General features: G+C 47.7%; 1 protein-coding gene across 8 annotated transcripts in view; it reads left to right on the forward strand.

Annotated features, from left to right (window-relative positions):
• Window positions 1-13,866: 13,866 nt before the first annotated feature.
• Window positions 13,867-17,038, forward strand: part of SGPP2 (sphingosine-1-phosphate phosphatase 2) — a 108,034-nt gene continuing 104,862 nt past the window's right edge. For 3 of the 8 annotated variants that reach the window (XM_042950287.1, XM_042950283.1, XM_042950288.1), the window contains exon 1: window positions 14,254-14,368. In XM_042950287.1, coding sequence (XP_042806221.1) covers window positions 14,275-14,368 — 94 coding nt within the window. In that variant the 5' untranslated portion in view covers window positions 14,254-14,274. Of the gene's footprint in view, window positions 14,114-14,253; window positions 14,380-17,038 lie in introns of those variants that run through there. The other 5 variants (XM_042950284.1, XM_042950289.1, XM_042950285.1 and 2 more) reach the window with 4 other exon arrangements.

The following is a 17,038-nucleotide window of genomic DNA, read 5'->3' on the forward strand; positions in this document are numbered from 1 at the left end:
AAAAATTAAAAATAAATAAATAAATAAATAAAAACATTTAAAAATTTTTTCAATAAAATAAAATCTGTAATCACTACAAGGAGACCTATCCTAGCTCGTAAGATGACAACTGGTTTTGCTTCCATGTTTTTAAGACAAACACATGTAGTTTAATGACTGTGCTAACACTGAATAACTACATAATTTTTATTAAGTTAACATTTAGTAAAATTTTATCAGTCTGACTTCATAATTAAATTTATTTTCATAAAACTATTTGGATCATTGTCTAGAATGAAATGGTTCCTGTAATTTCATCCACACACGGCCTCTTGCTGGCCCCGTGCAGATCATGATGGGGCCATTTTGTTATCTCTTCCCTCAACCACTGACCCAACTTTTACCCTTCACGTTACTCCCTGACTTCCACCCACACTATTCTGTTTCAGCTTTGCTCTGTGCTGTGCCTTCTGTCTTCCCGGATCTCTAGTTGTCAGCCTGACATCCCTTCAGAATGGACCAGTCCAATCCTGCCTTCCTTACCCTGTGCTGAAAGTTATTTACCATGTTGGCTGTCCCAGTGACTTTGTAGGTGGCTGCTGAGAAAGGGGATTAAATGGGACTTCTCCCCAACAGCTTCTGAATGGAAAAGAAACTCGCTTTGCCCTAAAGCAAAAAGAACCATTGTTCTTCAACGGTTAGGCCACTGGTGAATTGATAATGCGAGTTAATAATGGGTTAAAGTTATATTTTATAGCAAATGACTTAACCTTTCCAAATCTCGGTGTTCTCATCCGTCCGAGTCATAGTAACTTCTCCAAACTTTTCAGTTGCTGTAATGATTAGAGATAATGTTTGTAAAGGGCCAGCTTACACGGCGGGCTTCCCCGGTTCCTAGGCTTTTAGACTCAGACCGGAACTATAGGATACCGTTGGTGTTCCTGGGACTCCAGCTGTAATGAAGAATCTGCCACTGGCATTTAGGTGATCAGGAAATAAAGAATCACAGCATGGTGTGGTGAGTCACAGGAGGCGGGTGATTCATAGCAAGGCACCCAGAAGCTGCTGGCCAAACCTCACGTCTGTCATCTGCGGAACCTTCCACACTAGGCTGCCAGTGCTCCAGGGGCAAAATGGCTTCTGCTACAACGATCACACTACCATCTTCCCTGTGAGGGCTCCAAACCAGAACTACGCCAGTAAGAGCGAGTTTGGGAAATGTTTTTAGGCCTCCAGCCCTGTGATAAAAGGGAGAGCTTTGAAGTATTATCTTTTAAGAAATCAGAGAAAAGACATGAATCCACAAGGTAAAACTATATTATTAACTTCAGCTACCAAAAAATTGGCCTCCTTCCTCCCACACAGCAAAGGCCAGCAAGAGCTCACGATTTTAGCTGCGAGGGCCCTGGCAGGTGATGCGGGCACTCCTGCCCGTGGGCTCTGTGGCACTGGCACGTCTTCCTGGAAGTCCGTGAGGCATGGGTGACGTTTACTATTCACAGGTCACTGACACTGGCACAGATTCTGTTATGCTGCTCTCCCAGAACCAACCACCAAAGTGAAGGTGAACCAAGTCAAGAAAAAGAAGATCATTTAACCCCGGCGAGGGAGAAGACTTTGCACCCACTCAAAAAAGGGGACAACTTCCTGTCTCTTATGAATTAAAAGCTCGCTTGTGTAGGGGCGCCTGGGTGGCCGAGTTGGTTAAGCATCTGGCTCTTGATTTTGGCTCAGGTCATGATCTCACAGTTTGTGGGATCGAGCCTTGAGTCAGACCCTGTGCTGAGAGCACAGAGACTGCTTGGGATCCTCTCCCTCCTCCCATGGAGTGCCTGGGTGGCTCAGTCACTTGAGCATCCGACTTCAGTTCAGGTCGTGATCTCACAGTCCATGGGTTCGAGCCCTGCATCGGGCTCTGTGCTAGCACCTCAGAGCCTAGAGCCTGCTTCAGATCTGTGTCTCTCTCTCTCTCTCTGCCCCTCCCCTGCTCGCACTCACGCTCTGTCTCTGTCTCTCAAGAATAAATGTTAAAAAAAAATTTTTTTTTAATTGCCAATGTGTAAACACACCCTTAATAGAAGTTCCACAAATGTTCAGCTGGATGAAATTTAACCTTTTCAAGGAATTTCAAACGCAGGATCAGCTACTGATTGCTAGTTATGCTTAAGGAAGACAAGAAGGTTTGAGGGCCAAATTTATTCCTAGATTTAATGACACTGATGCCTGTCCTGTCTTCTCTACTGCATTCCAGATTCCTTAAGGTAAGGAGCCGTCAGCGCAGAGCCCGATGCGGGGCTCGAACCCACGAACCATGAAATCATGACCTGAGCTGAAACCAAGAGTCGGACACCTAACAGACTGAGCCACCCAGGTGCCCCCGACCTTCCTTGTTTTAAATGCAGTACACTGAGGAGGGCACGTGTTGGGATGAGCGCTGGGTGTTGTATGTAAGCGATGAACCACGGGAATCTATACCAAAAACCAAGAGCACACTGTATACCCTGTATGTTAGCCAGTTGGACAATAAATTATATAAATAAATAAACAACAAATAAGTAAATAAATAAATAAATAAATGCAGTGACGGTAAACACAAGTCCTTCAAGGACCAAGCCAGCAATGAAATGAGAAATGAAGGAAAGGATGGAAAATAATACAGAGTGGGGAGAACTCTAGAAAACCCCAGAATGGTGCCCCGTCTAGAGAGGGCAGTGGATATTCAGCTTAGGTGAGTGTTGCCACAATGAATCTTGGCCCTGTGGTATCAGTTGCCAGTTATTAAAGTGAGGCTAGAAATGCATATCGTACACAAAATCACCCGATTCTTTTAGGTTTGCAATTGTTTAAAGGTTGGCAATGGAGTCTGCTTTTAAGATCCCGGTGTGGGCCAGACTCTGAAACCTCTTGATGTTGGTTCCCGTGTGTCAGTTGGCTCTAACTTTTGTTTTCGGACTTGCTCGTGGAGCCTCTCTGCCGAAGCCATGCTGTAGCCCTGATTCTGAGAGCCTGTATCGGCAGGCCTGGTGGTCCGGGCTCTCGTAAAGAGTGGGTCCTGGTCCTGTGTGCTCGGGCCAGTTACAGATTGGTCATCTGCACACTGTTAGACCATAGGTGCTTCCGTTTAAAGGATCATATTATGGTCTGTGAGTTCGAGCCCCGCGTCGGGCTCTGTGCTGACAGCTCGGAGCCTGGAGCCTGCTTCCGATTCTGTGTCTCCCGCTCTCTGCCCCTCCCCCGCTCATGCTCTGTCTCTCTCTGTCTCAAAAATAAATACGCATTAAAAAATATTGTTTTAATGTTGAAGAAGTGCTTGTAATATCTGGTGGCTTCTAGCCACATTTCTATGACTGTCACCTCTTGGTATAATTACAATGATCTCTTTTTCATAAGCATTTTTTTCAGGAACTGGCTCTTCTCACTAGCCAAGCCTGACCAGTGAGAAGGGTTTTAAAAGAAAAATAAACCTTTGCAAATTACAAGAGAAATACGTGCCTGTGAAAAACTCCCAACAAATCCCAGGTGCATATAGTAAAAACCCAAAGTTCGGGTTCTTCCTATTCTATGCCGGGAGGCAGCTACATTAGCAAACAGGTGTTTTTTATCCTGGATCTTCGTCTCTTTTTTTTTTTCTTTTTGCATCCGCAGGCACAAGCACGTGCACACACACACACACACACACACACACACACACGTGCATTTTGTGTATTTTAGTAGCTTACCCCATAGCAAAATGCTATACGTCCTGTTCCATATTATTCTGGGGCTTGCTTTGTTTACTAGACGCTGTATGTTGGAGGTGATATCTGTGCAGTTTTCCACCCAACTTTTAGCTTGTAGATGACTCATGAATATATGCATGAAATGTAACTAAACCTGCTTCCCTTCGATTTGGAAGTTTATTTAGAGGCCTTAAAATTGCGATAACCAAGTGCTACAGTTCTACCCAGGGCTATGTAATAAACACGGTCTCAGAAAGTGTTAGGTTTGCTGAATTTGTGCTTGGAATCCATTCTACAAATGCCCAGGAAACTGGTTATCGGAAGTGGCTCAACAATGAGTGATATTCATTGGAAATGTTCTTTAGGAATAAAAATGATCATCCCTAATACACCACTTGTGAAGAGTCAAGGACATATTTTTGTTTGTTTTAAATTGGAGCACTCAGCATACGAGCTTGACCCAGCCAGCACAAGCCTGATGGAATGGGAAGAAATTGTTCACTTTTCTTTATTGCATGTTTTGATGTTTTCTCAAAGCATAAGCCAGAGGGAAGGACTGACTTCAAATTGGTGGGCATGAGAGATCTCTCCCTTCCTTCGGGTTCTCTAGGTAGATATCGCATGCTAGACTGCACAGTATTCCTCATAAAGTGCTCAAAAATCCATCAAAATTTATTGGAAGAAAAGTATTTTGTGTCATGTGATTTGATTCAACTGGATTCAAACCAAGAAATCCTGGCTGAAATCAAACTCTTTACCAATATTCATGCTTATGAGAGTAGGCACACTGGACCCCTCCTCAAATGTTTGCTGGGGGTGGGGGGGTGGGGAGGGGAATCCAAGATCCCAGCCTTTCTTCTTATTGCCTGCCCTCTTTCTGCCCCGTTTGCAGGAACATCACCTGTAACTGTTTTCTTTTAAAGCAAGGTTTTAAGCTGAAATTTCTCCCAGCCTGAGAGGGTTTGTTTTTTTTTTTTTTCTCCCTAAGAGAATTTATGTTTGATGATTTATTGAAAGTGTCCCAACAGAAAAAAACTGGTTTCCATTAGTTAGAAGCAACGAGTAGCACCCTGAACAATGCAAGAGGAGTTTTATGCTTTTACATTTCAAAATTTCCGCGAGCTGGTTAGTCCGTGGAGCCTAGGGCTTTGATCAATTTACCAACAAATGATATGTCGCCAGTCTGCTAAGGCTGTTTGTTACTCCTCAGGTACTTTACATAGTATACATGAAAAGATATAAATATGCATTAAAAAAAACCTGCCAGCAATGCAATTCATCTATAGTAGTTTGCAAATTCTAAAAGGGTTGTGTGCCAAGAGATCGCTTGGGTCTCAGAATGTGTTACCCGTATAAAGTGACGAGATTTTCAGCAGAGCCCAGGAAGCAATTTGATTCATCATGAGGTGAAATACTATCAATAGATTCACTGAGTTCCAGAATCTCTTGGGAAGCCCCGACTGTGCAGGGCTCTCCAACACTCCATGGGGCTGGGGCAGGTGGGGGTTTAGGGAGGTGGGGTGGGAACTGGTGGTTTCCATGGCAGCAGGAACTTGGGGGGGGGAGGGGGGGCTGAGCGGTGCCCTGAGGGTGACAGAAAGGTGGGAAACTGCCCAAGTCTGAGTTCTAGAGCCTCAGTTTCCATGTTCTGCCAATTCCTGGATATCTGAGTTAGGCCTCTTTGGGCCACAAGTAATAGAAATGGGGAACTTGAGACCAGGGGTTCGAGGGTAGCGTGGGAAGAGCCTCCCGAAGACTGAAGCAGGCACCATAGAACCGACTTGGGGGTGGTCTGCTCCCCTTGCCTGTTCCCTGCACATCTGCTACATTTCTTCCTCACGCGGTATAGGCTCTGGTTTCTAAATTTTCTTCTCTTTCATTCAGCAGATGCCGACTGGGGTCTGGCAATTGCCAAAGAGGAAGCATTTGGGGAGCTCAAATTAGGTCAAGTGTCCAGCCCAAGGCCAGCTCACTCTGGCTTGGTTTGGGGGGGAGGGAGGGGGTGGGGGAGTGGGGGAGGGGACCTAGGGCTCCAACATGACCGCCAGCCTCCTCTCCTGGTCCTCTTCCTTCCCGCAGGGGAGCCAGCCTGTGGAGGGGAAGGGAATTCCCCCCAGAAGAGCCGCGTCCGATGGCAGATCCTGCAAAAAGTATCCAATACATTTTGTAATTTGGGGGAAAATCGCGTAAAATGGAGGTAAAAACCACTTGCCTCTCAAGGTCGTAGAATTTACATGCAACAATTTTGAAAATGCGTTGTAAATTCTCAGAGCTCTAAAAACGGCGAGATTTTACTCTTAGTCTAGGTCAGTAGTCACTGAAGGAGGATTTATGGAGCGCTTAGTTCATGTCGGGGATACTTTCCGATACAGACACAAAGAGTAAAAGACAAACCCTGGGACTAGAACGTAATGCAGTCATAGAAGAAATTTTGGAGTCACACAGACCTGCACCGAACCCTCCTGCCACTTACAGTTGGCAGGACACGTTGGGGGCTTTGGACACGTTTCCTCTTTCTGAGCCTCAGTTTTCTCATCTGTAAAGTGGGAGTGTTACTCCTTATCACAGCCTACACGGCCCTACGGGATCCAGCCTCTGCTCACCCCTCCCCAGTCAGTCCCTGCCCTCAAGCCTCTCCCACCTTGCTGGCCTCTGGTGGTTCCTCCAACTGGCTGAACTTGGGCCTGCCTCAAGGCCTTTCCAGCCACCGTTTCCTCTGTCTGGAATGCTCTTTCTCCTGATCTGGGTAGGGCACGCTCCTTCCTTTCCTTCAGGTCTCTACACAAATATCCCTTCCTAAATATGTCTCCCCCCTCCCGGCACCGTGTTCCTTACCCTAAAACTACGTATTTACTTGATAGTTATTAGCTGTGTCCCCCCCTAAAATATAAGTTCCATGATCCAAGGGCACTGGGGTGTTTTCGAACTTCTGTGACCCCGAGCCTAGAACAGTACCTGATATTAGTAAATGGACATACTGTCACACAGGGAGAGCCCCATGTGACAACAGAGGAAGAAGAGACTGGAGTGACACTCCTACAAGCCAAGGGCCATGGAGGAAAACCTCCTTTACTGAGAGGATTTTCTACCGCTCTGAGAACACCTCCCCCCCCCCCCCCCCCCCGACCCTGCCCCAGTTCACCTTGGGTTGGATGGGTTTTCCAGACTGGGTTTGGTCTCTTTACCTACCTCCAAGGTAGTCCTGTGGCTTCCAAAGGTACTCTAGGACCAGAATCAGCTGCCTGACACCTTGAACCCTGGACCAGAGCTGCCTGAACATAACATTCAAATCAGGAATAGCATTGTTTGGAAGCACCCCAAATGTTCTGCAATAGATGACCGGTAAGATAAATTGTAGTGTCTCTTCCAATGATACGGAACACTCTCCAATTATATCATAAGTGAGAAAAGCAAGACAGAGAACATTATGTAAAGAATGTTACCATTTGTATATAAAAAAAAAACCCAAACAATAGATTCACATTTGCTTGTCTATGCTATTAAGTAAAATTCCACTTGAAAGAGTCTTAAAAAATGAGTATTATTGGGGCGCCTGGGTGGCTCAGTCATGACTTGGGCTCAGGTCATGATCTCACGGGTCGTGAGTTCGAGCCCCACGTTGGGCTCACTGCTATCAGCACAGAGCCTGCTTCGGATTCTCTCTCTCTCTCTCTGCCCCTCCCCTGCTTGTGCTCTCTCAAAAAATAAACACTTTTTTAAAATCAGAATTATCAAAATGGCGCTGAAATGAATCTCCACATCCCTAGCTGCTTCTCCCTGCCTCCGCGTACCATTCATCTGATAGCCAGCCTCCCAAGTCATTGTCTGGAAACACTGCTTTCCTCAGGTTCCTCATTTGCTTTTCGGTGACTTCTCATTACCTCAAACACACACCACCAACTTTATAATCTGCCATTCAGGGCCCCCTGCGTACAGACTCAATTCATCTCTCCCGTGTGACTCCACCACCCAATCCGGGGACTCTCCCTTCCAACCACCACCAAGGGCTCACTGACCCCGGACACGGCAGCCATTTCTATGTGACTGAGGGGTTGTGACACGAATGAGTGCTGAATTTTGTCACGTGACTCTTCTGCATGTGTCGAAATGAGCCTAAGTTGGTTTCTCAGGGCTGCTGGGACAAAGTGCCCCAAACTGGGTGGCTTAAAGGAGTAGGCTTTGTTAGTTCACGGTTGTGGAGGCTGGATGCCTGAGATCTGGGTGTCAGCAGGACCACGCCCCTTCTGAAACCCCTTTGGGGAGGCCTTCCTTGCCTCTCACTAGTTTCTGGTGGGTTGTCAGTGATCTTCCGTCTTCCTTCCAGCCGCGGAGCCCCAAGTTTCTGCTTTCATCAGCAATGGCGGTCTCCCTGTGTGTCTGTCTGCAGGCAGTGGTCTTCTCAGAAGCACACGAGTCCGATGGATCGGGACCCACCTACTCCAGTAGGACCTCGTCTTAACTAACTACACCTGCAGTGACTCTGTTTCCCAAATAAGGTCACATTCTGAGGTACGGGTGTTAGGACTTCAACATAGCTTTTGGGGGAGACACAATTCAACCCACATAAGAAATCACATGACTTTTCTCCTTAGCGCTATTAATAGGATGGACAATACTGATGGATTTTTGTTGTCGTTGTTATTTAATTATACCTGTTAATGTTACAACTGGAACAAATTGCCCTTGGCCGCAATACATTCTATTTTAAATGGACTGCTACATTTTAGCTGTTGACATCTTAAGGTTTTGAACCCTATTGGCAAGTGAGAATATTCTGTTGTTTTCCTCGTAATGCTCTTTCAGTTTTGAGATCAATATCATAATGGCTTTATAAAAGGAATATTGAAAACTTCTCTCTTCTGGAATAAGTAGTATTGAGATTATCCATTCTTGAAAGGTGGGGGTAGAATTTCCCTGTGAAGTTATCTAGGGTAAAGTGCTTTTTATGCGGGAGAATTTGAACCCCTTTATCTAGTTCTGTGATGATTGCTCTGTTAGACGTTGTTTACCGGGATCAATTTTTAGTGAGTTGTTTCTTTCTAAAAAAATTGTCTGTTTCAGGGGCGCCTGGGTGGCTCAGTCGGTTAAGCGTCTGACTTCGGCTCAGGTCATGATCTCACGGTTCGTGAGTTTGAGCCCTGCATTGGGTTCTGTGCTGACAGCTCAGAGCCTGGGGCCTGCTTTGGATTCTGTGTCTCCCTTTCTCTTTGCCCCTCCCCCACTCATGTTCTGTCCCTCTCTGTCAAAATAGATAAATAAAAACGTCAAAAAATTGTCTATTTCGCCTACATTTTCAGATTTGTTTGCATTGGGCCATGTGAAGTACCTTCTAAGGACTTTCCAAATTTCCTCTGCTTTTAATGATTATTTTTCCTTAGCATTTCTAATTTTGAGCTTTCATGTTTTTTCCTTTTATTCTTTCTTTGTTATGCTAATGGTGTTTCAATTTTGTTGATTTTTTTTCCAAAGATTCAATTTTTGGATTTATCAGTTTCATTGTTTTTCTGTTTTCTAACTTAATAATTTCTGCTTTCAATTGTCTCTTTAAAATTTTTTTTTTTTACCATTTGTTTATTTCTGAGAGAGAGACAGAGAGCATAAGTGGGGGAGGGGCAGAGAGAGGGAGACACAGAATCCAAAGCAGGTTCCAGGCTCTGAGCTGTCAGCACAGAGCCCAACACGGGGCTCAAACCCACAAACCGTGAGATCATGACCCAAGCAGGTGTCAGATGCTTAACTGACTGAGCCACACAGGCGCTCCTCAGTTGTCTTTTTTTTTTTTTTTTTATTGTTTTTGTTTGTTTACTTACTTAGAGAGGGAGTGAGGAGGGCTGGGGCAGAGAATGGGAGAGAGAGAGAGAGAGAATTCCCCCCACAATGTGGGGCTCGAACTCACTAACTATGAGGTCATGACCTGAGCTGAAATCCAGAGTCGGATGCTTAAGTGACTGAGCCACCCAGGCACCCCTCTGCTTTCAATTGTTTTAAGGCATCTCTAACTTTGGCACATTTGTGAGGCAATTCTAATCCCAGATTTGAGAATTACAGCTGTGGTATATGTAGTTTTTCACTAGTAATCGGTCTTCGGATAGCCTATGTTTTTCACTACACCAGTTTCCTATCATTGCACATTTTTTTGTGTATGTGTATCTTATTTCTGCAACAGATGGACGCCGTTTGAGGCCAAGGCTAATGTATCATATTTGTTAGGGATGATAAAGACTGATATTGCAGGTACGAAGTTAGAAAATTAACGTAGATGTGAAGAACCTATAGTGGGAAGCTTCCAAAATGGAGGTCCTGGTAATCCCTACACCCTACCATTCACACTTTTGTCTTATCCTCTCTCTCCTTGAATGTGGGCTGGACCTAGTGACTTGCATCTAATAAGTAGAATATGATAGAATATCGGTGTACAACCTCCAATATCTGATTATAGAAGATGGATACTTTGTCTTCTCGGAGTCTCTCAGAAGGAAGGAAGGGAGCTGGTGGGTGGGCTGTGAGCTGTCCCCTGGAGAGACCCGTATGGCAAGGAAGAGAGGGTGGCCCCTGGCCAATAGCCCACAAAGAATGGAAATCTACCAGCCAGCACTTCAGTGATTTTGGAAGCTGATCTACCTTCGGTTGAGCCTTGAGGTGACTGCAACCTTGTGAGAAACCCAGCGCCAGAGGACCCAGTTAAGATGTTCCTTGGATTTCTGACCCACAGAAACTTCATGATAATAAATGTTGTTGTTTGAAGCCACTATTTGTGGGACAATTTGTTATGCAGCTGTGGATAACCAATACATAATCCCAACCCTGGCCACCTGTCTTGATCTAAGAAATACTGCCAAGTTGAAAAGTGAATGGTCTAGTTGCCATTTGGAAGTGACCTGCTCTGTAGAGAGAGAACTCTAAAAGAATTTAAAATGCAATAATGCAATCATTACTAAAGTTTTTCATTTAAAAGGCATTGTAACACCATGTTCTTCTAATTTGTTTTTTTTTTTAATTTTTTTTAATGTTTATTATGTTTTAGAGCAAGAGAGAGACAGCAGGGAAGGGGCAGAGAGAGAGGGAGACACAGAATCCGAAACAGGCTCCAGGCTCTGAGCTGTCAGCACAGAGCCCGATGCGGGGCTCGAACTCCCAGACCAAGAGATCATGACCTGAGCTGTAGTCGGACACTTAACCAACTGAGCCACCCAGGTGCCCCACTCGTTTTGATTCAATAAAGATATGACAGTTTTCCCTTCAAATTTACTTATTTTTAGTGTTTTCTTTTTTTAAAAAAATTGTTATCTGCCCATGAGTATTTAGAATGTGTCAAATCAAAGACAGACTGCCTAGATAAAATCGAGCAGGTCATGGGTTGAATTATAACATAGATTTATATTGCGCAACATTTAAATCAACATTGGTTCGATTTCCAACCACCAAACAAATCTGTCCTCTCCTCTTTCACAGAAATATAGTCTAAGCGGGACATAAGCTGCCCTCTAAAGATGACATTTCCAAGCCTGTCTTGGGCCATGTACCGATGTTCTTACTGATGCAACATAGACTGCTGTTTAGGACATTCACTGGATTTCAGACGTGCCCATAACCCAGCTGCAATCATGCAGAGGAGAACAGTGACCTTCGGCTTGGTCCCACGGGGTAATGAAGCAATAAGATGAAAAGAACCTGAGTTACTGTGTAGCATCATGAAGCAGAACTTCCCACACCCAGACCTCTCACCTGGGAACTGTTACATGAAAGGGAAATCAAACAGCTGTGCTCTTTAAGCCACTGGATTTTGGGGTCTCTTTTTTACAGCAGTTTAACCTTCGCTCTAATGAATACATCCATCGTCGTTCCTTTACAATATGTCACTTGGCAATTACTATATACACAACGAAGCAAAGTACAAATACCTTGACTTCTGCCCTGGGCCAGGGGTGGGGCGGGGAGAAACAGCAAAATTTTTTCTCCCAGGCATGCCTAGTGCTAAACTGTCCAAAAAGCTACAGGTTATTTTTCCTGCATCCAATTTATTTATTTATACGCATGACTTCAGGCTACCCTGTAACTTCTCCACTAGATGTTATGTTGGCACAGTCCTTCAGTTTACCGCTTCGCTTCTCGAAGACGGTGATTTTTGTTAGATTGGTTGGGAAATTTATTGTCAGGACATCAGCCTGTGCTTAGAAGACAGGATCTGGGGAAGCATACGGATCCCTGCCAGAGGGCACCAGCTTTTCAGTGTCACTCGAGACATGCGGGGCCAAATCCTCCTGAAGATTCCTGCCTAAATTGAATGTTTCTGGCACATGCAATGCTACGTCACCCGGTCGCCTTCTAAAGCTTTTTCACAATAGCCTTGTAAGACAGGAGGCGCGGGTTATTCTTCTATCACAGTAAAAGACTGAGGCACACGGTGACATCACAAGTCACTGGAAGGCAGAGTCAGCACATGGCCCTCCAAGGAGGTAAAGTAGACTGTGTGAACGTACAATCCTTTGGCTTTATGTTACATGGGTTGAGCTTGCCTGGCTTCTTTTTAATACGTGAGAGGAAAGGAAAACTGAAGCATTAAATTGCAGAGATCCATCACTCCAGTGTCTTCATGGGAAAACCTGTTTCTTTAAACACATAAAAACAACAGGTCACGGACGACTCCAACTTCAGCCTTTAAAACTAAACTATAGGCTTTGGGCCCGGTGGCTGTAAATGACAGCAACGTTGGGGAGAGGGGCCTTCTGCTTCCGGGACCGGACGTCTCCACCTGCTTGTGACAGCAGCCCTGTGCGCCTTCTGTAAGTTAAGTATCTCCCAAATTTCACTGCTTTCTCTGCCACCTTGATCTTGCTCTCCATCAGGCTGGGGAAGGAGAGCAGAAACTAAGGCATGAGGGAGACCAAATCATCCTTGGACGCTACGTCCCAAAGGCTTCCTGATCTAAAAGGACAGTTGGAGGAATGGGAAAGTGGCAGGTGTTTGTTCATAGTCATTTGTGCAACTAAATACTCAGAAGCCTTTGCATGGCTACCAGGGGGCACGGGGCCTGAGGCTGTAAACGGAACGCAGGACTAGGATTGTACTTTTGTTGCAGACTGAGCTGCTAGGCCTAACTGACCTCACTCCATGTGAGGAAGTGCAGAGGCCCGGGCCGCGGGGGTGGGGTAGGGGGGGAGAATCTCTGAGCTTCTAGGAGATTCTAGCAAGAGGAAGACAAACCAAGGCCACCTGCAGGACATTTCCTTTGCTTCTCTCCTGCTGGGATCCTTAAAGCAGGCCTGGCTTCAGCTGCAGGGAGATGTCAAATCCTCCTCCCAGCCCTACACCTTGATCCCCCAGGGTCTAAAGGTCACGAAAGATCTCCTTCCGTCTCTCCAGCGCCCTTGCCTAAAGTAATTAGAGGCAGAGCAGAAAAAAGTAGGAGAGGCAGCAGCATCTTTCTCAATGCAGAAAACCGAGAAAGAACAGCGTTTCCTCCACACCCCTCTGAAGGTGTTCATGAACCGACTGCCAAATCACAAGAGCAGGGGCAAGGACTCGGAGGATGATTCAGGGTGTGCTTTCAACTCCCTCCGTTCTTGAGCAAGGTCGAGGAGGTCGGGCTTCGGGGAGACGTTGCATCAGTTTGGGAAGAACTTGGGCACCTTCCTGAGGGGGCCCATTCTTGCGCGAAGCAGGCAAAGAAAGGCAGGAGTAGACGGCTGGGTGAGGGAGCTGGAAGGCAGTCCGACCTCACCTTGGGCTCAATAGTGAAAGTGGGGTCACTACGGGATCAGCCCGCGCATGGCAGGAAGGACCCGCTCAGGTCCGCGCTGTGCTCGGCCGCTCCCATTAGGTGGCACGTCTGCACCGGCCCAAAGGGATTGGGGGTGCGGGGGCGCGAAGAGGGGTGCGGTTGAGACACCTGTGCGCCTCCGCCCAGTAGCGACCGGGCCGGACGCCGGGGACTGCCCGAGCCCGCCCGAGCCCGCCGGGAGGGACAGGAGGGCGGGACGCGCCCCGCGCAAGGTGGAGGCAGCCACCTGGGCGCCCGCGCGCGGGGCGGCGCTAGGACCCGAGCGGCGCACCTGTTGGCCGGCGCCCCGGGCCCCGCCCGCCCTCCGCCCGGAGTGCCCGGCCCGGCTGGAGCGAGAGCGGCGGGGACAGTGCGAGCCGAGGGCATCGGCGTGGCGGCGGCGGCGGCGGCGGCGGCGCGCGGCCCCGGGCTCACCATGGCCGAGCTGCTGCGGAGCCTGCAGGATTCCCAGCTCGTCGCTCGCTTCCAGCGCCGCTGCGGGCTCTTCCCGGCGCCGGAGGAAGGCCCCCCGGAGAACCGCGCGGACCCCGCGGAGGACGCGGCGCGGGCGCTGGGGCTCCGGCATCTGTCTGACGCCAACGGCAAGGGCGGCGGGGGGCCGGCCAACGGGCTGCGGAGAGTCTCGGCCCCGCAGGTAACCGCTGCCAGGTGTTCTCCGCGGTGGGGGAGGGGGCAGCCTGCGGACGTGCTGGGCCTGCAGACTCCGCGACGCGGGGACCCGCGAGCGCCATCCCAGGCGGCGACCCGGCTCCCGGCGCCGGGTATGGGGGGGGAGGGGGGGCTCCGGTCACCAGGATGCCACCTCTGAGGCGGCCAGGTCGCAGCCAGGTCTGTTCCGACATCAGATGCACCAGGAGCTTTAGATGCAGTCTAAAGACTTTCTGCCTTCGTAAGTGAAATGTATGTTCGCGAATATCCTCCCAAACGTGTAAGAGTTACGTAATTGGAAAGAGGAGGGGAGATGTCCTTGACATTTTCACGAGAGGCTTCTCCGGAGAGAAATTCTGCGAACCCCCCCAGCCCCCACCCCAGGGATTCATGAGTTTCCTCCCATCCCCCCTTCCCTGGTCCACACCCAAGGGGCTCCGTGTGCCCTTCACTGCCCTGCATTTCCAGCTCGAAGGACAGAAGTTCAGGTTTAAATACCGCTCCTGGAGAGGTCCACAACCCCCACCCCCTACCAACAGGGGGTCCGAGACGCCACCCCTGCCCTGCCGAGTGGGTCTCTTATTAACTGGCACCAGGGACTTTTGACAGATGCTGTCAAGAAAAAAAGGCTCCCCGCGCTCCCCTCCAGGCTTTCGGAGAGTGTGGTTATACAACCCACTGCGGCTTCGGGGAGCCAGCGCAGTGCACAGAGACTCCGGGCGGGAGGGACCACAGAAGCTGCAAATGCGGGGGCGGTGGGGGGCTCTCTGCTGCCGTGACCTGCCCTGGGCACCCACAGAAGCTGCCCTTTCCCTGGGAGAGGTACAAGGCGCCAAGGAAAGAAGCAACGTATTTACAATTGCAACTACTTTTGGGGGCGGGGAGCCGGTTTGGTGACCGGAAGGTGGCATTTATTTATGAGTAGATTTCTAGATCTGGTAACTGAAGAAGAACCTGGCTTCGATGTGGGATGGGATATTGTGAGCATCGAATTACAGAATTTATTGGAGAGGGTGGGGGTGTATTCCATTCTAGAAAAACCCTCTATAATTTTCTTTTTCTTTGTTTCTTCTCGGTGCCACATGACATCTAGTAACTTTTAATTTTTTTTTAAGCTTATTTATTTTGAGAGATACAGAAACAGAGTGGGAGGGGGAGCAGAGGGAGAGAGAAAGGATCCCAGGTAGGCTCTGTGCTGCCAGTCCAGAGCCCAATGCAGGGCTAGAACTCACGACACCGTGAGATCATGACCTGAGCTGAAACCAAGAGTCAGACATTTAACCGACTGAGCCACCCAGGCGCCCCAACATCTAGTAACTTTTAGATAAATTTGAGACCCACCCACCTTTCCTTTTGCCTTGTCTTAAAAACGGGACAGAGTCAGGAGAGAAGAACCGTCACGTACTGGAAATGTGGCACAGCTTTTTCTATTCACACACACACGCACGTATGCCATTTACACACACAGGTGGATGCACAGACTGCTTTTTGTTGTTCTCTCCCCACACGCTTCCCCTGTTTCTTGAATTCAGGAAGCTGAAGAAGTGTGCATTTTCCCACTAGTGCTTTTCAAAGTGTTTGAAACATTACCTTTGGTGAGGAAACTAAATTCTGGACAAGGATCCTCTTATGCTTTAAAAGCACTCAGATAAGCAGGGTGCCTGGGTGGCTCTGTCGGTTGAGGGTCCAATTTCAGCTCAGGTCATGATCTCATGGTCCATGAGTTCGAGCCCCGCGTCGGGCTCTGTGCCGGCAGCTCAGAGCCTGGAGCCTGCTTCAGATTCTGTCTTCCTCTCTCTGCCCCTCCCCTGCTCAAGCTCTGTTCTGTCTCTCAAAGAATGAATAAACGTTAAAAAATTTTTTTCTTTAAGTGCAACAAGCAGATTTCTTACAAAGAATTGTCTTCTACCTGCTTAGAAAGCCGGGGCACTCAGCCACATAGTAGGGGTGTCCCCCTTCCCGTCCAACACATGACTTCACTTACAATAGATCATGAAATACTAAGAGGAAGCTAAAAGTTCATGGTAAGAGGTCATTGTGTTGAGGGGAAAAATACCCCACAAGAGCATTTGATGCATTTGAGAAGTTAACGAACGTTTTTAAAGATGAGTCTGTTTCAGGTGACTTGGGAAGAGTAGTATTTTGCAAATCCAGGGAGAGTTCCCAAAGGAAAATGATTGACACCTGCCCTGGGCAATTAATAGGACCTTAAGGGGGTGGTTGGAAAACTTCTCTCCAGCAGCTCTCCTCGCTTCCCCCACCCCTGGGACTTTTGGCCTCGACCCAGCCCCTGGTCTGCCTCAGCTGCCTGTCCTTTCTCCAAACAGTCCCACTCATCCCTCAGCTTCAAAGGTCAGTTCAAGAGACACCTTTGCTCACCTTCCAATCTCACTCCCCCTCTTATAGGCTCTCTTTGTTTCCTGTGATTCTTCATTATAGCATGTATCACATTGTGCAAACATGCCTTTGTGTGGCTGATTATTGCCAGTCTCCAGCGCGTGATAAGCTCTCAGAATGCAGGAAACTTGCCTGGTGTGCTCATTATTTTCTTCACGTGGGAGATCAGTGAATTTTGTGAATACGTGAGTGCAGACTGCAAAATTAAACCTGCCTTTTAAAAGCAAGATAAGCAGATTTCTTGCAAAGACCTCTCTTCTTGCTTCAGCGAACAGAATGGTAGGGGTTGTCTCCTTCCCATCCCAAACACGACTGCACGCACTATAGATGATGAAAAAGGAAGAGAGAGCTAAAAATTCAAGATAAGATATGAAAGATTTTTTTAGTTGAAGACTAAATATTGAAAATCAGTTTTTTCCCCACCAAGCCTAGAAGGCAGGCAGCTCTTGGACGCCGATTTAGGTCCTTCAAACAGTAGAGAAGTGTTTTCATTTGGGTGACTTTAGAATGCAAC

Source organism: Panthera leo, chromosome C1, assembly GCF_018350215.1.
Source record: "Panthera leo isolate Ple1 chromosome C1, P.leo_Ple1_pat1.1, whole genome shotgun sequence".
Classification (NCBI taxonomy): domain Eukaryota; kingdom Metazoa; phylum Chordata; class Mammalia; order Carnivora; family Felidae; genus Panthera; species Panthera leo.